General features: G+C 39.0%; 1 protein-coding gene across 1 annotated transcript in view; it reads left to right on the top strand.

Annotated features, from left to right (window-relative positions):
• Positions 1–342: 342 nt before the first annotated feature.
• crybg1a (crystallin beta-gamma domain containing 1a) overlaps positions 343–20,850 on the top strand; it is an 83,560-nt gene continuing 63,052 nt past the window's right edge. The window contains exon 1 of the mRNA XM_062041784.1: positions 343–763. Within this exon, the coding sequence (XP_061897768.1) occupies positions 459–763 (305 nt within the window). The 5' untranslated portion in view covers positions 343–458. The remainder of the gene's footprint in view (positions 764–20,850) is intronic.

Genomic DNA, 20,850 nt, shown 5'->3' with positions numbered 1-20,850 from the left:
ATGAAAGCCTTACAATCAAACTGTGTGTTTAAAATAATTACTGGGATCATGAGGGTTAAAAATGATGTGTTGTTGGTGAGTTGTTGAGAGGTTTATTAACCTTGAAGCTGTGCCAAACTGGAAGACGACTGCCTTCAGAATAAAAGCACATCCTGAAACTCACTTAAAGAATGCAAACATTACATTAGACGTATACAAAATCAATTATGTAAAAACTGGAATGCACGATTTTACTCACGATTGTTGATTGGACCTACAACTTAAAATCGAATGCCAAAGTGCAATTGGGTTTTATCTTGAAGGTTGTAGCCGGAACTGCTCCCCACATCAGCTCACTTCACGATCACCTGTCGGCGTGCGGGAGAGTCCGGGCAGGTTTGCGAGTAACCCGCCGCGCAGGTTCGCCCAGTAGTTCACTTCTCCAACCAACTAAGTAAGGCTACTCGCTTCAGTTAAACATGAGTAGGTCTGTCACTTTGAAAGTTAAGAATCCTTTTAAGACAAAGTCACCGGACAAAGAGGCCAAAGGACCGAAACAGCCCGATTCGGTCAAAGATGGAGCAGACGCCACCGGGACCTCTCCTGTGGGCCACGGAGACAGCGTCACATTGCCGGGTGACACTTTGCTTATTTCGCCAAAGGAAAAGAAGAAAAAGCGAATGTTGTCGTTCAGGTTAAAACGCAAAAAATCCAAGAAGAAAGACGACACAGGAGGAGAGGAGTTTTTATTCTCAGATGAACTGGATAGCTTCAGCAGTAACATGTGAGTAACTAACTTCATCTTCCTTATGGAGTGTATCTATATGACGTCTTCAAATGAGGTCTCACCTTTATACCTAGTTTTGCAAAAAAAATACTGCATGACTAATGCAAAACATTAATCTATTTGGGTCAATTGGTGTACTCTCAGTGCCTCCTCACCATTACTGTTTTACAATTTTTTTTGGATATTCATCCTCTCATTTCAATACATAATTTTTTTTAAATCACATTGGAGTCAACTATACAAGAATATACAACAATTCTTCTCAACAAAGGAGGAGAAATATAATCTTAGAGAAAAATTTAATTTAAAACATTTGTACGCACATACAGCACTTAAAGGCCTACTGAAATGAATTTTTTTTATTTAAACGGGGATAGCAGATCTATTCTATGTGTCATACTTGATCATTTCGCGATATTGCCATATTTTTGCTGAAAGGATTTAGTATAGAACAACGACGATAAAGATTGCAACTTTTGGTATCTGATAAAAAAAAGGCTTGCCCCTACCGGAAGTAGCGTGACGTAGTCAGTTGAACATATACGCAAAGTTCCCTATTGTTTACAATGATGGCCGCATGAAGTGAGAGAGATTCGGACCGAGAAAGCGACAATTTCCCCATTAATTTGAGCGAGGATGAAAGATTTGTGGATGAGTAAAGTGCAAGTGAAGGACTAGTGGGGAGTTGAAGCTATTCAGATAGGGAAGATGCTGTGAGAGCCGGGGGTGACCTGATATTCAGCTGGGAATGACTACAACGGTAAATAAACACAAGACATATATATACTCTATTAGCCACAACACAACCAGGCTTATATTTAATATGCCACAAATTAATCCTGCATAAAAACACCTGCGTGTTTGTTACGCTAGCTCCTAGCTCCTCTGCTAGCTCCTAGCTCCATAGAACACGCCAATACAATTCAAACACCTGATCAACACACACAATCACTCAGCCCAAAAGACCGTTCACCTAACCCAAGGTTCATAAAGCTTATATATTTTTAAAAAGTTACGTACATACGCAAAAAAAAGTTGCGCACATACGGTCAAGCGATCAAATGTTTAGAAGCCAAAGCTGCATACTCACAGTAGCACGTCTGCGTCTTTGTCATCCAAATCAAAGTAATCCTGGTAAGAGTCTGTGTTGTCCCAGTTCTCTACAGGCGTCTGTGTATCGAAGTCAAAAGTCCTCCTGGTTAGAGTCTCTGTTATCCGAGTTCTTCCATCTTGACTGCATCTTTCGGGAATGTAAACAAAGAAGCACCGGCTGTGTACTGTTGTTGCTGACTACGTTCGAAAAATACGTCCATTTCGCACCGACAACTTTCTTCTTTGCTTGCTCAGCTTCCTTCTCCATAATGCAATGAACATGATTGCAACAGATTCACGAACACAGATGTCCAGAATACTGTGGAATTATGAAATGAAAACGGAGCTTTTTCGTATTGGCTTCAATGTGGAAGGCATACCCGTGTTCGCCGGGCTACGTCACGCGCATACGTCATCCTCAGAGGCGTTTCGAACCGGAAGTTTAGCAGCAAATTTAAAATGTCACTTTATAAGTTAACCCGGCCGTATTGGCATGTGTTATAATGTTAAGATTTCATCATTGATATATAAACTATCAGACTGCGTGGTCGGTAGTAGTGGGTTTCAGTAGGCCTTTAAGACCTTCAGTATATCCATCTATCTATCCATCCATCCATTTTCTACCGCTTATTCCTTTCGGGGTCGCGGGGTGTGCTGGTGCCTATTTTAGCTACAATCGGGCGGAAGGCGGGGTACACCCTGGACAAGTCGCCAGCTCATCGCAGGGCCAACACATATAGACAGACAACATTCACACTCCCATTCACACACTAGGGCCAATTTAGTGTTGCCAATCAACTTATCCCCAGTATCAGTATGTGGAATTAAATTATGGAATGGATTAAGCAAAGAAATCAAAAAATGTACTAATATGATCCACTTCAAGAAACTCTTCCAACCTAAAGTGTTTACAAAGAAGAAGAACCATGTTAAGCATTCTGAATTTATTTCATCCATCCATTCATTTTCAAGATAATCTTACTCATCTCACCATATGAAATATAACTTACTTCACTAATAATTATTTATTTATTTTTATTGTTATTACCTATGGAGTATATTGCGAATAAATTGAGAACAGGAAGTGAACAAAAGTTTTAGCAACTGCTATGTAAAGGAAAAGGGGTATAGGATTTAATAAGCTCTGCTTCTTCCTACTTCTTTTTGAACATGTTGAATAGAGAGACTGGAAATTGTGATGTATCATGTTGTATGCATGCATGTTCGAAATAAACTCAAACTCAAAACTCAAAAACTATTTTGATTGATTGACGATTAGTTGACTAATCAGGTAAACCTATTTAGTCAGTACATTTCCATGCACTAAATTAGTACGATTTCTCAAATGGTTCGGCTCTAAATAAGCCTCCTACAACCCATGGAAACCTTAATGCTGTCAATACTGTTCGGTTTTTGAAAAATTCGACTAACACACCTAGATTATACGATTGAAAACCAGATCTCTCGAGGACGTGTGTGCAGTCGGAGAAGACAACCCAGAAGCAGATACTATTCAATAAAAACATAGCAACAATTGTAAATGAAGAGGAGACTGTTTATTTGTTTCACAAATTAAAAGAACAAAGTTTTGAAGTGCATTGATGGTAGAAAAAAATAAACTGAGATTTATTTAAGAAGGTAGCAAAGAAAAAGTAAAATGCTGGCTTAATTCTGACTCTCGAACAAAAGATTTTGAAGCAGGTATATTAAAAACGAATAATAAAACGTACACAAACCTCTTTCCGCTGCATTTGTGCACTCCAAACTGATACATTTTCCGCACAACTGGCAAGATAGTCCAGAACAATAGCAACTTTCATCTGAAACAGTATCAGTGGGGAACATACGGTCTTTTCTTTCATATTTAAAACTTCTTCTATCAATCCACAGAGCCTTATAATGAACTCCGAGACATTCAAAAGTTTTGTTTCCATAATTCCACGTCCAAAAATTCCTTCGAAAAAACTCTTCCCCTGGTCTTTCTTTGCATCGGACCTGCATCCGCCCAAACCCACCAGATTTGAGAAGAAAACAATATTTTTACGTATATTAGCCCAACTGGACTATAACCTGCAGATATATACCGGTATGAAAGATTGTTTTCAAACGGTACTGGTAAAACATCAGTAAAAGGGATGATCAAACAAAATAGAAGTCATCATCATGGACCTACTAGCTGCGGAAGCTAGCTCTCTAATCAGCTAAACAGACTCAATAACTCCACAGTGAAGTTTTGGTGAATTTACGAAACTAAAAAAATACAAAAAGGATGCCACTGTAAATTGATAATACTAACACAGACACTTGTAAACGTGTTAGCATATTTGCTAATGCTAATGACTCTAGCTTGATTGCATTACGATAGCATGTACAAATATTCATGAAAGCACTCCTACAGACATCCCACGGGACGGTTTATTAGTAAGTATGAGCACAAAACCGTAAGTACATTTTCAACTCTCAGCAGCTGCAGTGAGCAAAAAAACAAAAAAATCAAATTAATGATTTTTTTCAGATTTTCTTTAATATTTTTTAAAGAAACTATTGAATACAAATGACAGGGATAATTCAAAACAAGTTTTCATTTTATTTGATAATAAACTAGTAGTTTGAAATGACACTGCGTACACTGCATCTTACTCTTTGCACATTGTAATTTGAATACAAATTTTCATTTTTTTTAGACTAGATATAAATTTGTACTTTTTGTGGAATAATTTTCAAAGGACTAAATTAAGAGCTTCCTCTGGGCTTGTCTTGAATAAAATACCATGTTAACAAAAGTGTAGCATTGCACATTGCATGCAAATTATATCCAACCTTGGAATCAATAATGTGCAAACTTAAAACTTCTGTCTTGAATAAAATATATTTGTAAATAAAAGTGTAGTATTATACATTGTATGTAAATAAAAAAATAAATAATTGAGAAGACTATAGTAGTTTTAGTACAATAAGTAGATAAAGGCAGTCATTCTCATAGCTTGGCGGTGTGCAGAGTGACTAGTTTAGTGATCGCTCTTTGCATTGTGCTTCTTTCTCATCATACATGGTATCATCATACATGCCTGGTGTGAATGATTCCACCACAGTAAAATGCATTTATAACCGTAGTTTGTTGTTGCAGTCTTGTTCAGCTCATAGTGTCGCATTTCCCGCACTCGACTGAAGGCTTTGGTTTCAGATGCTGGAATAAGTGTAGAGGCAACCTTAGTAGATCACCAGCAACACACTCACTAATAGTACGCACAATTTTATAGTTACACTAAGCACTTGTTAGTTTGATCTTACTAGATTTCGGCTCTATGTATTTTTATTTTCCGTTCAAATACTGACATTAAACCTTTGCCGCAACAATATGTGGATAAGATGTCATGGCATCATACGTTACTGTAAAAACCTGCTATTTACTAAGCCACAAGTTAGATTGCTCTAATTGCTGGGACATATTTCTGTGTGATCTGGAGATAATGGTATGCTGTGACATATTAACCAGCATTTCCTTCCCTGACATTTGGCCACAGCAACAACATATGCATTAGGTAGCTTGTACGGTATTTATGCTGTGGGGTTTAATGCAATCTTTATCATTGTGCAGAGATACTTTTAGCAAGAGCGGATGTATACATTTAAGGAGAGGGTATGAAGATGGTTCATAGACTAAGTTGCTTCTGCTTAGAAGCATTATAATGCCACCAAGTGATTTTCATGTAAAAGTTGTTTCACTACTAAAGTCATCTTGAATTGGTTCATTAATCAAAGGTGCATATTGCTACAAAAGTGGTTACCTCACTATTAAGATGTAGAAGTTTAACAATATGGATTACATTCACACAGTTTTTATCATGTTGCATGGCTACACATCAGTTTTATATATATATATATATATATATATATATATATATATATATATATATATATATATATATATATATATATATATATATATATATATATATATATATATATATATATATTAAGAACTATACATGAATGTTACTAAATTCTTGTTTACTCATATTGAATGTCTGTGTTTACCCTGTCTCAGTGAATATTCAAAAACTACTCTTTAACTATCCAAGTAAAAACTACAGCAGTCTTGTTTTGATATCTGTGAAGCAATTGAGGTGACACTGAAAATCAAATTCAGCTGATGCAGTTGAAGCAGAGAAGGTTAATGCTGAATACAAATCAAATCAACTTTATTTATGAAGCACATTTAGAATTTACCACAGGGGTAGCCAAAGTGGTGTACAATAGGCAGGTTAAAAGATAACACAAGAAAAACGAGCAAACACAACACAACACAAACAGAGCACGATAAAAAAATAAAACATAGAAACAGGTTCACAGCAGGTGCTTTATGGGACGCCATAGCAGGATGGAGATCACAGAGTGTTAAAGGCCATGGAATAAAAGTGTGTTTTTAAGAGCAATTTAAAAACAGGAAGAGAGGAGGCCTGTCTAACACTCAAAGGTAAGTCATTCCAGAGCTTTGGAGCAGCAGCGGCAAAAGCTATGTCACCTCTAAGCTTCAGCCTTGTGTCAGGGACCGTCAACAGCAGCTGATCGGCTGATCTTAGGGATGGGGGGGACAGTAAGGCTGAAGGAGGTCGGAGAGATATGTTGGAGCGAGTTTGTTTAGACATTTGAAAACAAATAGTAGGAGTTTAAAGTTGATTCGGTAGCGCACAGGGAGCAAGTGAAGGGATGCTAGTATAGGGGTGATATGCTCACACTTGCGGGTCTGTGTTAGCAGACGAGCAGCAGATTTCTGCACGAGCTGCAGACAGGCGAGGGAGGCCTGGCTAATGCCTATGTACAGGGCATTGCAGTAGTCAAGACAAGTCGAGATAAAGGCGTGGATTCATTTCTCAAGATCAGGTCCTGACAAAAACGGTTTCACTTTCGCTATTTGGCGTAGTTGATAAAAGCTTTTTTGAACGACGCTGCTGATTTGTTTTTCGAACTTTAAATCTGAGTCGAACTTTACCCCCAGGTTTGTGACACAGTCGCAGAGATACGGGGACAGAGTGCCAAGGTTAGTTAGTTTTGGTTTCCAGGGGCTTGCCATTTGTAATTGCTGCAGTTTTTGTATGTGCTGGGCAGCTTCTCAGTGGGAAGCTGGAGACTCATGTGACTCTGAAGCACTAAATATCCATCAGCCAAAATTATTTAAAGTACGGATTTATTGAGCCGTAATCGGCAAAATTAACAAACAAAATATATTTGTTAGGATACAATTTTTGGGGGCAGCAGAAAATATGTAATTGGAAAGGTGCCATAGCAGTGACATGTGGAACTGCAGCTTTTCTTGTTAACTGCAGTGTCTGTGTAGACGAAAATACTGATTGAGACATTATCAATAACAACAACTTCTGTTGGGTATCGTTTGAATTCGAACGATTCCGATTCCAATTCCGATTCTTTGTTTCGATTCCGATTCCTGGCGATTCTCGATTCCGATTCTTTTAAGAGGCAGGGTCAAAAAAAAGTTTAGGATATTTTAAATGAGCTAGCTAACCTACAGTCTTTCTGAATGAAATAGTCTGACATTCTCCATCAAATTTTAATTCTATTAACTTTTTACGAACTTTACTATAAATTCCTCACAGGGCTGTTTTCAACTAGAATATAAATATCAAATCTATGAACTTGAATATAAATATTATAAATTATGAATACATTTTCCCAGGGGTACACTTTCCTCAAGAGAGCTTTATTTTTGAAAACCTCATGAAAACACATTTACACACACAAGTGTATGATGCTGCAGGAACTTAAAAATGTTACCGTGCTCCCACTGATGGGCTAACCTGGTGCAGAAAAGCAAATAAACAATAAGAAACAACTTGCAAAACCCAGTCCAGATTAGCAGCAGGTACAGTATAAAATCAGAGACAGTTCTTGTTTAGGAAAATGACCATATCCGCCTTCTCAGGCAGGATGCGTGAGCGTTCTGGACAGATAGTGTCTCCTGCTGTGGAAAATACACGTTCGCTGGGTGTGGAAGAAGCTTGAACGCATAAATAGGAGAAAGCGAGATATGACAGCAAAGGATAAGTCTTTTGTTGGTTCCACCACCATGCAGCAGGGTCGTCAGACATAAGTATCGGTGGAACGTCCTGGTATATCTGCAGCTCTCTCTCCACTCGTTTCTTGATGGACATGGAGCGCTGTTATTTCGCGGTTATTTCTTTTTTTTTTTGTAAAGTAAAGCCACACTTTGGACCGCCGACGCCCGCTGTCCATGCTTGAGCTTGACTGACTCGCTCGGCTATGCTAACACTTCCGGCGGTGGGCGCTTCTTCGTTGGTGTTCAGCGGCTTCTTCTTCCGGTTCGGCGGACATATTTTTTTCCAGTCGGCGGACTGGTATCGAAAATAGGAATCGAAATTTAAACTTTTGAACGATTCCGGGAGAATCGGAAAGTTAGTCCCGGTTCCAATCGATACTCGATACTCGATACCCAACCCTAGTTGGTGATCAGTAGTAAACTCTGGTTTGAGTTTATTACTGTACTTCTATATGTGACTACATAACATACATGTAGTAAGATAACATTTAGTATTCTTAAAGGGAACAACACTTTTTTTAAATGTTAATTTAATTCACAATCCCTATTTGAGACAAGCACACAAGTGTATATGTAATGTAGTAACCGGCATATTCATAGTAACTTGTAATATTTACGTATTCTGGTCATTTTAAGCATTGTTGTAACATTTTTTTGGGGTGCATCGATATCATAGAGCGCATAGCAACATTCGCTATTTCCTTCAACAACTATAGTAGACTTTGCGAGAACCAACAACGACAACTTTGGGACAAATGATGAACCTTATATTTTTGAGCCTGTATAAAGTATGGGCTATACATTTTAGAAGCTTTGTGCCAAAAAGTTCATGTTACACTGAAACATTAAGCACCATGTAACAGTAGTGCTAAGTGCTAAACCATCGCTTACTGTACAATGTCGGCTCTCACATGGGTGCTGACTGATTGGCTGTTTATATCTTTCAGCACAAGACTTGTTACTTGTTTAGATGATGAATTCATCATAATCCTCACTCCTCAGGTATAAAAATGCTGGGAGCAAACAAGCATCTTGTAGCATCTTCCTTGTGATGTCTTCATTTCAAAGTTTGAAGTTGACCAACTTCTCGCCTTATGGACACAAACTTCTACTATACAGGTGAAAAGCATGATTTATAATTTAGCACAAACTTTTAATCCCTGGCTTGGCGCCTGTGTGTTGGAGTCATCCCTGGTAAACGAGAGGGTTATTTCCCTGCGCTTTCGGGTCAGGGGACAAGCTCTGACTGTAGTTTGCGCGTATGCGCCAAATGGCTGTTTGGAGAAACGGCCTCCCCAATCTGAATCAGAGTGGTTTTCTGTTATTGGACTTCTGTGCTAGCCACAGTTTGTCCATAACAAACACCATGTTCAAACATAAGTGTGCCCGCAAGTGCACATGGCACCGAGACACAGGTCGATGATCGACTTTGTAGTCGTTTCATCAGATATGCGACTGCATGTCTTGGACACTTGGGTGAAGAGAGGGGCTGAGCTGTCAACTGATCACCACCTGGTGGTGAGTTGAATCAGGTGGCGGGGGAGGATGCCGGACCGATCCAGCAGGCCCAAACATTTAGTGAGGGTAAGCTGGGAACGCTTGGCAGAGGCTCCCGTCCGCCAGATCTTCAACTCGCACCTGCGGCAGAGCTTGAACTGCATTCCGAGGGAGGTGGGAGACATTGAGTCTGAATGGGCCATATTCGGTACTTCCATTGCTGCTGCTGCTGATCAGAGCTGTGGTCACAAGGCTGTTGGTGCCTGTCATGGCAGCAACCCCCGAATCAGATTGTGGACACCAAAGGTAAAGGGGGCCGTCAAGCTGAAGTAGGAGTCCTACCGAGCATGGCTCGCTTGTGGGATTCCCGAAGAAGCTGACAGGTACCAACAAGCCAAGCGAGCCGCGGCCTTGGCGGTGGCAGAAGAAAAAACTCGGGCGTGGGAGGAGTTTGGGGAGATCATAGAGCAGGATTTTCGGTCAGCATCCAAGAGATTCTGGCAAACCAGCCGACACTTCATGACGGGGAAGCAGTGCCCTGTCCACACTGTGTATAGTGTGGGCGGAAACCTGCTGACCTCTACTAGGGCTATAGTTGGGCGGTGTAAGAATACTTTGAGGATCTCCTTAATCCTACAGACATACCCTACGTAGAGGAGGCAGAGTCTGAGGTCACAAACGCGGACATGTCCATCACTAGAGCCATGGTTGCAGAGGTAATCAAAAAAACTGCCCAGTGGCAAGGCCCCAGGAGAAGACGAGATTCGCCCCGAATACCTCAAGGCTCTGGATGTTGTGGGACTGTCGTGGCTGACACATCTTTTCAACATAGTGTGGAAGTCTGGGGCGGTACCTCTGGATTGGCAGACCGGGTGATGGACCGGAGTGTGTAATCAATTTATAGAGGGATCACACTTCTCAGCCTCCCGGGAAAGTCTATTCCAGGGTGCTGGAGAGGAGAGCCCGGGCGTTAGTCGAGCCTGGGATTCAGGAGGAACAATGTGGTTTTTGTCCTGGTCGTGGAACACAGGACCAGATTTATACCCTCACTACGGTACTGGAGTGGGCATGGGAGTTTGCTCAACCAGTCTATATGTGTTTTGAGGATTTGGAAAAGGCATTCGATCGTGTCCCTCGCAGTGTCCTGTGGTGGGTGCTCCAGGAATATGGGGTTCAGGGTCCGTTGCTACGGGCCATTCGGTCCGTGTACAAGCGGAGCAGGAGTCTGGTTCACATTGCCAGTAGTAAGTCAGACATGTTCCCACTAGACGTTGGACTCCGCCTGGGCTGCCCTTTGTCACTGGTCCTGTTCATTATCTTTATGGACAGAATTTCTAGGCGCAGTCAGGGCACGGAGGGTTTCCAGTTTGGTGGCCATAGGATCGCGTCTCTGCTTTTTGCAGATGTGGTCGTGTTGGCTTCATCAGGCTTGGATCTTCAGCGTTCACTGGGGCGGTTTGCTGCAGAGTGTGAAGCTGCTGGGATGAGGATCAGCACCTCCAAATCTGAGGCCATGGTTCTCAGCGGAAAAATAATGGACTGCATCCCTCGGGTCCGGAATGAAGTTCTGCCTCAAGTGGAGGAGTTCAAGTATCTTGGGGTCTTGTTCACGAGTGAGGGAAGAATAGAACGCGAGATTGACGTGGTTAAAAGCTTATATGTAATGACTGAAAGGACAAGGTCGTGAATACAAGCGACAGATGTATCCGCAGGATGTCTGGAATTACCCTCAGATATAGAGGGAGGAGCTCGGTCATCCGGGAGAGACTCAGAGTAAAGTTGCTGCACCTTCATGTCGAAAGGAGCCAGCTGAGATGGCTCGGGCAACTACAACGGATGCCTCCTGGACGCCTTCCTGGTGAGGTGTTTCGGACATGTCCAGCCGGGGGCCTTGGGGAAGACCTACTGCTGCCCCCGTGACCAAGACTCGGATAAGCGACGGAAGATGGATGGATGGATGGACAAACTTTTACCAACTCAGAGGCGATGCAGCAGCTTAGTATGTCAAGAGCTGCATTAGTTACGTTACTATTAGTCCTTACAATAACAATGTCGCTAATACTTAGTTAATATGCATGTAGCGGCATGTAAATAAAGTGTTGTTGGCAGTATTTCAATTTTTTTTAATGAACTTTATGGTGGCCTCAATGAATCCCATTTGCTACATTGGTAGCCATCTCGTACTAGCTGTATTTCACAATTTAGACTGCACAAAAAAACAAAAACATTTGTGCTCTTGTCTCCCATAGGGCTTGTGAATGATAGGCAACATTCCAAAAAGTGCAGTTCCCCTTTAATATCTTAATAGAATAGCAATATTAAAAGCTTTTCTCTATCAATCAACCAATTGAATCCTATCACACATGATCTTCCTTGTTTGAAGAATGTATCTAACAGCGGTCCTCAATTACATTTGTACAAATGCCAGAATTTTTCCCTGCAGACACTGGAAGGGCCAGTATTGTTAAAAATATGCATATACAAACTATATAAAAGCAATTATACTGATATTAGGGTTGCAAAGATTAGTCGACATAATCAACATTGACGAGTCACTTGATACAATAGTTATTGATAGACCATCAGGAATGTTCATGTTTGCACTTTTAATCCTTTTGGTAAATAATTGCAGCTAAATAACCCCAACAGAACTTTTATAAAAATAAATTTTGCACTGAATTTCATGTTTACAGGACATCTTGTACTGTAAGTCTGTTGATTTTTTCCGTGGTTATCTACTTTGAATATTAAAGTGATACAATTACTTCCTCTGTAATTTATGTTTCAATTTAATTTACTGTAATAGGTTTTAAAAATGAGTTAAAATCAAGTTGCGGACTCAACATTAAACTCAAATGTGTACAGCAAATCATAAGCAATAATCGTTTGACGACTTGACTAATCGAAAAAAATAATCGCTGACTCGTCGATGATCAAAATCATAATTGTTAGTTGCAGCCCTAAATAATACAAATAATAAAAAAAATAATGATAATGTTACATGTTACCATTCATCCTGACTGGGATTTGAACATTGGTCCCATTGTTCAGTGAGCAAACATCAATACCCATTCAGCTATCCCGCCACTCACAATGTATTTGCTCCATGATAAAAACTGTTTAATACAGGGTGACACAAAAAAAGCGTTCATCACCTAAACTTGAATAACTTTTGAAATAATTAATCAATTATTTTTATTTTTCAGATTTACCAAGAAGAATTAATGTTCTAAAAGTTTAGAAAATGTCAACTTCGAGATGCCATGGACTACTGAACAAAAGACATTTATAGTTAAGGCCTATTTTCGGCTGAATTCTATCCACGCGGCTCAATTGCAATTCAAAGAACGGTTTGGATGTTGTGAATTTCCATGATGCCTTGTTTGGAGATGGCGACCCATGCAGTGCACTTGACAGAGTGTAATGGCCTTTGCAGACAGTACTCAGGGGGTGTGCTACCCCAGAAGATGTTGTTCTTAGAGTTCACATGACCTGACAGCAGAAAATGTGCCTCATCCGAAAACCAGACATTGTCAAGGAAGTCTGGCGCAGCGTCAATCTTATCGCAAAACCACTGGCACATGATCACTTGTTTCCTCATGTCGGCAGGTGTAAGCTTTTGTTTAATCTGTATCCTGTAACGATAGAGGTCGAGATCTGTGATCAAAATTCTCCGCACAGACTCCCGGTTCATTCCAAGCTCCTGACTTTGTCGACGCACAGACCTGCGTGGGCTGCGAACAACAGAGTCTCTGACTGCATCAACGTTCTGTGGTGTCCTTGATGATTTTGGTCGTCCAGGGTGTGATTGTCTGTTAGTATCTTTACGATTGAGGTTATTAACAGTCCTGTGGGTTCGGAACTTGTTGACCCATCTGTAGATCATTGTGTGGGCAGGAAATTCACGACATCCAAACCGTTCTTTGAATTGCAATTGAGCCGCGTGGATAGAATTCAGCCGAAAATAGGCCTCAACTATAAATGTCTTTTGTTCAGTAGTCCATGGCATCTCGAAGTTGAAATTTTCTAGACTTTTAGAACATTAATTCTTCTTGGTAAATCTGAAAAATAAAAATAATTGATTAATTATTTCAAAAGTTATTCAAGTTTAGGTGATGAACGCTTTTTTTGTGTCACCCTACAAAGCTTGGTTCATTTTCATTTTTCATTTATTTATTTATTTCAGGCAATGACATAAAAAACTACAAAGTTGACAACACGTAATTATATAAATTAATATAGTGCAAAAGGTAATGTATAGTATGTAATGCATAATGTCCAGTTTTGCCTGAAAAGGAGTGGGAAGAAGATAATTTATTTAATCCCACCCCCAGTTCTCCATTCAGTGATTATTCACATGAGTTTCACTCTTACTTTGTTCAAGGATTATAATACAGATGTTGTATCATAGTGGCATTACCACAGGTAACAATAATTATTACACTGTAACAATAATTTGTATCAACAATGTAGGAATAATGAATATACCAACAATGGTAATAGACAAAATACCAACAATGGTAATAGACAACATAGCAATAATGGTAATAGACAACATAGCAATAATGGTAAGGAAACATTGAGCACATGTTAACACTTTGAGACAGAGTACAACAGCAGGTCAAATTAAAGACCCTCATCTCTATATTTGAACCAGACCCCATGTTTGTATAATAGTTTAAATCGATTAATAGTTTGGCATTGCTTGTGTTGTAAGTCCAGTTTGTTCCATAGTTTTACTCCGCATACAGACACACAAAAACGTTTACGAGTGGTTTGAGCTCTCGGCAATAAGAAATATCCAAAGCCTTTTAAGTTATGAGCCTGCACTCGTCTTATAAAAAGACGTTGTAGATTAGGCGGCAATAATTTGTTAAATGCTTTATATAAAATTATTAATGTATTATATTTAACAAGGTCATCAAATTTGAGCAACTTTGATTGCATAAACAGATTATGAGTATGTTCTAAATAACCAACGTTGTGAATGATCCGCACTGTTCTTTTCTGTAATATGATCAGAGGATGAATTGTGTTGTGGTAAGTATTCCCCCATACTTCAACACAGTATGTAAGGTATGGGGGTACCAAGGTGCAGTATAGAGTACAGAGTGCATTTTCATTGAGGTATAGTTTTGCTTTGTTAATAATTGAGAGGCTTTTGGAGATTTTTGTTTTAATGTGTCTGACATGAGGTTTCCATGATAGTTTACTATCAATTATTACTCCCAAAAATGTATTCTCATTTACGATTTCAATTTGGGTACCATCAATGCTTATTTTCTGTTCAGACGTTATGTTGCGATTTCCAAACATCACTATCTTAGTTTTATTTATATTCAAAGATAATTTATTTGTGTCCATCCATTTTTTTACTATGTTTAGTTCTGTATTTACTGTATTTATGAGCTCATTATAGTCATCACTACTGTAGAATATATTTGTGTCGTCTGCAAATAGTATAGATTTCAGTACTTTAGATCAGTGGTCCCCAACCACCGGGCACAAGAAATAAAAAAAAAAATAAAAAAAAAAAATATATATATATATTTTTTTTTTTTTAATGAAATCAACATAAAAAACACAATATATACATTATATATCAATATAGATCAATACAGTCTGCAGGAATACAGTCCGTAAGCACACATGATTGTATTTATTTATGTAAAAAAAAAAAAAAAAAAAAAACTTTAAAAAAAAAAAAAAATACACACTATATTTTATTTTTGTACTTCTTGTATCGTTGTTCGACTTCTTTTGTTTTTATTTTGATGAAAAGTTTGTAGAGATTGTTTTTCTTTTTACAGGCATTAATTATCCCTTTTGTGATGCAAGGGCTATTTTTATGTTTTCCTTTTATAAAATATTATTTTACGGGGCAATGTTTATTGTGCAGGGAAGTACAGATGTCTAAAAAATTACAATAAGCACTGTCCACATTAGGTTCTCTGTATACTGAAGTCCAATCCTGAACTGCTAAACTATTGTTTAGGGCACAGATTGTTTCCTCAGTTGTTATTCGTTTAGAGATTTTTGACATAGTGTCTTTGGTTTTCTTGAGATGACAGTCATATAAAGTAAAAACAGGTAAATGGTCAGTGATATCACATATAAATAGGCCACTGGTGACTTGATTTCCCATAATGTTAGTAAAAATGTTGTCAATGATTGTGGCACTACGTGTTGTTATTCTGCTTGGTTTGGTTATGGTTGGATATAGAGATAAGCTGTACATTGTGTCAATGAAGTCATCAACATGTTTTTGCTTGGTTGAGTTTAACAAATCAATGTTAAAATCACCACAGATAAATATGGTTTTGTGGTTCACAGAGGAAAATAGTTTACCCATCCACTCATTGAAAGTTTCTATGCTTGTACCAGGTGCCCGGTATACACAGCTCATGAAGATATTTCTCTTTTTGTCATTTAGGATTTCCACTGTTAAACATTCAAATAATCCATCAACTGCTATGGTTAAAATATTTAACTGAATATGAATAGGTGCACATTTAACAATACCGAGATAATAATAACTGATAATTTAGGTCACAATAACGATGATATGAAAAGTTCATATCACCGTTATTGTGACCTAATTTATGTGACCTACCATTTTGGAACAGTTTCCCTTGTGGATCAATAAAGTTGTGTAAGTCTAAAAAAAACAAGTCTAGAAGGAAGGAAACGTTGAAACAGAAAAGCAGGAGAGGCTTTGATTTTTTACAATGCACAAATCACATGTAACAAAATTATGTTAGGGACTTCTTCTGAGAAATATTTGCATGTCACCCTGCCAAGCAGCCTTCTAACACCTCTATTTCATACAATTTAAAAATGTTCCCACGGCAAACTGTGTTTACATTCTTTTTCTATCTCTCCAGCAGCCCGTTTCGGCAGCAAACAAGATGTTTGCTAGGCTGCCAAGTAGAAAATCTAATATTAAAGACACACACAATTGTCAATGGTCAACAGTTAGCTAAACAGTTAAAAAATAGCTTTATAATGCCATGTCCCCTGAAGGGTGTTGTTCCTTGACTCTGATGTCACTGTTGTCATTAGGTTAACCTACATTATTAGGTGTCTCTTTGAATCTGAGAAAGACAGACAAGAAACCTGTCTTGCCAGTATGACGCCAAACCCAAATTTAGGAGGCACATCAATTGAAGTTAATGTAACACACACCACAGCAGACAGAGCGCGGCCAGCACACACATGTACATGTAAGGGAGATGATTAGAACCGCCACTTGTTTACTGACATGAGAAATAACCTCGTGCCAGACAGTAAAATGGGATTATAATTACATAACTATTAATAATTAAGTTATTTCCATTTCCTTTTCATCTTGCTTTGTATTTGCATTTACTGTTGGTTTACTTGTCTCGGGGATAAAGCATTTATCTCTGGACCCGCTGTATGCATAGTTTGACAAATTTTAATTTGATGCCACCAAAATGTTTTCTGTCAGTAGCTGGACATATACAATTTGCAACACATGCCATAGCTGTGTCATATGGTTTATCAGAAATACTTGTGTTATCAGATCCTGTATAGTAGTGGAGCAGTGTAAAATATATACCAAAAGTACTGAGCTTGTAAATGGTAATGCCCCTGTTGTCAGAATATTTTTATTTATTTCTTTGCACACACAAATAACAATCAAAGTCTTGAAAAGTCACTTTCAAGGTCCACGTTTTGTAAAAGTTCCATCAAAAATAACTAATCTTTTTGCCTGTATTTTTGAAACATGTTTTAATGACAGACACTAACATTAGAGACTTGAACTATATAACATATTAGTATAAAGCCCTTCAATACTTTAATACTAATTAGGTCTGTCTTCAAATAGTTAAAGATCTGGGAGGACCGCCTCGCCCTGAAAGTGTAGTGCTCCTTTTGCAAGGGTAATGATCCTTCCCCTGGTTCACATACGGAAATTTTGTTACGAATTTTACTTACTATATTTAAGTCAAGTTTTGATGTCCTCTTGGTGCTGCACCAGAGCCGAGAACCTCACAATCTTTGGTTAAATCTTTTTTGAGGTGGAAAAAGTGACAAATCAGACTTCCTCTGTTTTGTTCACTTAAATGAAAATCATATTCCTTTTCAAAATATATTTAAATGACTTGGAAAAATTCACGTGGACGTGCTCGAGCATATTCATCGGGCGTTATTGACACTGACACTACTACATATCATCATCATCATCTGTTTATTTCTCTTAAAGGCCTCCTGAAACCCACTACTACCGACCACGCAGTCTGATAGTTTATATATCAATGATGAAATCTTAACATTGCAACACATGCCAATACGGCCGGGTTAACTTATAAAGTGCAATTTTAAATTTCCCGCTAAACTTCCGGTTGGAAACGTCTATGTATGATGCGTATGCGCGTGACGTCACGACGGCAACGGAAGTATTCGTACCCAATGTGTCACCATACAAACTGCTCTGTTTTCATCGAACAATTCCACAGTATTCCGGACATCTGTGTTGGTGAATCTTTTGCAATTTGTTTAATGAACAATGGAAATTGCAAAGAAGAAAGTTGTAGGTGGGATCGGTGTATTAGCGGCTGGCTGTAGCAACACAACAAGGAGTACTTACTTGGATAGCAGACGCGCTAGCCGATGCTAGCCGCCAACCGCATCTGTGATCGGGTGAAGTCCTTCGTCGCGCCGTCGATCGCTGGAACGCAGGTGAGCACGGGTGTTGATGAGCAAATGAGGGCTGGCTGGCGTAGGTGGAGCGCTAATGTTTTTATCATAGCTCTGTGAGGTCCGGTTGCTAAGTTGCTAAGTTAGCTTCAGCGTCGTTAGCAACAGCATTGTTAAGCTTTGCCAGGCTGAGAATTATTAACCGTGTAGTTACATGTCCATGGTTTAATAGTATTGTTGATATTCTGTCTATCCTTCCAGTCAGGGATTTATTTATTTTGTTTCTATCTGCATTTGAGCCAGATGCTATCACGTTAGCTCAGTAGCTAAAGAGCTTCGCTGATGTATTGTCGTGGGGATAAAAGTCACTGTGAATGTCCATTTCGCGTTCTCGACTCTCATTTTCAAGAGGATATAGTATCCGAGGTGGTTTAAAATACAAATCCGTGATCCACAATAGAAAAAGGAGAGTGTGTGGAATCCAATGAGACCTTGTACCTAAGTTATGGTCAGAGCGAAAAAAGATAAACCCTGCACTGCCTCTCTAGTTCTTCACTCTAACGTTCCTCATCCACGAATCTTTCATCCTCGCTCAAATTAATGGGGTAATCGTCGCTTTCTCGGTCTGAATCTCTCTCGCTCCATTGTAAACAACGGGGAATTGTGAGGAATCCTTCCTCCTGTGACGTCACGCTACTTCCGGTATAGGCAAGGCTTTTTTTTTATCAGCGACCAAAAGTTGCGAACTTTATCGTCGTCATTCTATACTAAATCCTTTCAGCAAAAATATGGCAATATCGCGAAATGATCAAGTATGACACATAGAATGGATCTGCTATCCCCGTTTAAATAAAAAAAATTAATTTCAGTAGGCCTTTAAGAAATCGCCATAGAATCGACTGGATGTGACTATTGGCAAAATCTAAAGAATCCGATTCGACTATGAACATCCTTAGTCTAAGACAGCCCTAATTTATATATTTACAAACTAGACAGGATGACAATGTCACTTTTTAAATTGTATATTACTGTTTGAGTGATGCTAATTGCAGTCTTAAGATACCATTACATGCATTTTCCAAGCATATTTGTTTACATTACAGTGGATTGAATTTAAACTGCTGGTTTTCATGGGCTGCTGAGTCAATATGCACAGGACAGAGAAATCTGAGTCACATGTGCCTCTTAAACGGGTCATATTATGATTTTTTTTTTTTGAGGATTAAAATACTTTCTTGTGGTCTACATAACATGTAATGGTGGTTCTTTGGTCAAAATTTTGCATAGATTATATTTCACAGACCATTTTTAAGCTCCTTTCTGACCGTCGTTTCAGGATGCATCTTCTCCCTGTCATCGCTTCCAAATCGACTCTACTGACAGATTTAAGTTAGAATGATACACTACTTTGTATTAGAAATGGCAACAGCGGAAGATGCATGCGCATTTAGGAGCCAGTCTGCCCCACAACAAGAGGATAGCGAAAAATAAGGATCTTTACAGCGTCAGACTACAATTGCGGACTGGTGCGGACTCTGGATAAATTCATACCATATACCGTATTTTCGGAAACCATAGGGCGCACTGGATTATAAGGCGCACAGCCAATGACTGGGTCTATTCATGTCTATTTTCATACAAAAAGCGCACCGGATTATAAGGCGCATTAAAAGGGATCATATTATGATTTGTTTTCTCAATTTAAAACACTTCCTTGTGGTCTACAAAACGTGTAATGGTGGTTCTTTGGTCAAAATGTTGCATAAATTATGTTTTACAGACCATCTTCAAGTCGCTTCAGGATGCGCTGTTTTGTGGGGGTCTTATCTCCACTTAGACAGCGTCTTCTCCCCACCATCTTTGTTGTACCGGAGTAGCGTGCAAGGACGGGAATTGAAGAAGTGTCAAAAGATGGAGCTAACTGTTTGAATGACATTCAGACTTTACTTAAATCAACAACAGAGCAGCATCTCCTCATCCGTGGCTCACAAGTGCAACCACAACGCCGGAAATGTGCCCCGTGGAAAACCGTCCGACCGGAACTCTCTAATAATGAAAGTTTCGTGGGTGAATTATGTAAACCCCACTACACCGGTAGTTTTTAGCACTTCCATAGCGAGTCTACTGACAGATACAAGTTAGAACTTTGCGCTACTTTATATTATTAATTGCAACAGCGGAGGATGAATGCCACATAACAAGAATAAAAAGAAGAAGCTTATCGACTACGGTGTTGGCACGGACTACAATGGCGGACGCGCGCAAATTTTCAGGACTTATGCAAATCCTAAATACAAATCAGCAGGTATCAGAAGGTAAGAAAAGTTGGTCTTGCATAATATTGCAAAACAAAAAGCCAGATAATGTCTGCTAATAGGTGCCATTTTGTGGTCCTTATACACACACTATAATAATACTCGGATGTCTGACTACGGTAGCCGTAATGCGGCAACAATCCATCAAGCGGTGCGGCTTCAAAGTCGTACTATAACATTTTTAGATTTTTGAGCGCCGTGTGTAATGTTCTATATTCTCAATGGAACATTTAAAGTTTTGGTGTTGTTTACTGGCGTCATATTGCAGTCAACACGTATCTCTTATGTATGACTGCCATCAATTATCTGGTCAGACGTATCATTACACCATGTGCCAAATAATATTGCTTCAAGGTCGGTAAGCACAACCAGAATTATTCCAAACATTAGGCGCACCGAGTTATAAGGCGCACTGTCGATATTTGAGAAAATTTAAGGAT

Source organism: Entelurus aequoreus, linkage group LG03 (genome assembly GCF_033978785.1).
Source record: "Entelurus aequoreus isolate RoL-2023_Sb linkage group LG03, RoL_Eaeq_v1.1, whole genome shotgun sequence".
Taxonomy (NCBI): Eukaryota; Metazoa; Chordata; class Actinopteri; order Syngnathiformes; family Syngnathidae; genus Entelurus; species Entelurus aequoreus.
Note: the sequence above shows the minus strand (reverse complement) of the source record. Positions and strands in the feature narration are given on the sequence as shown.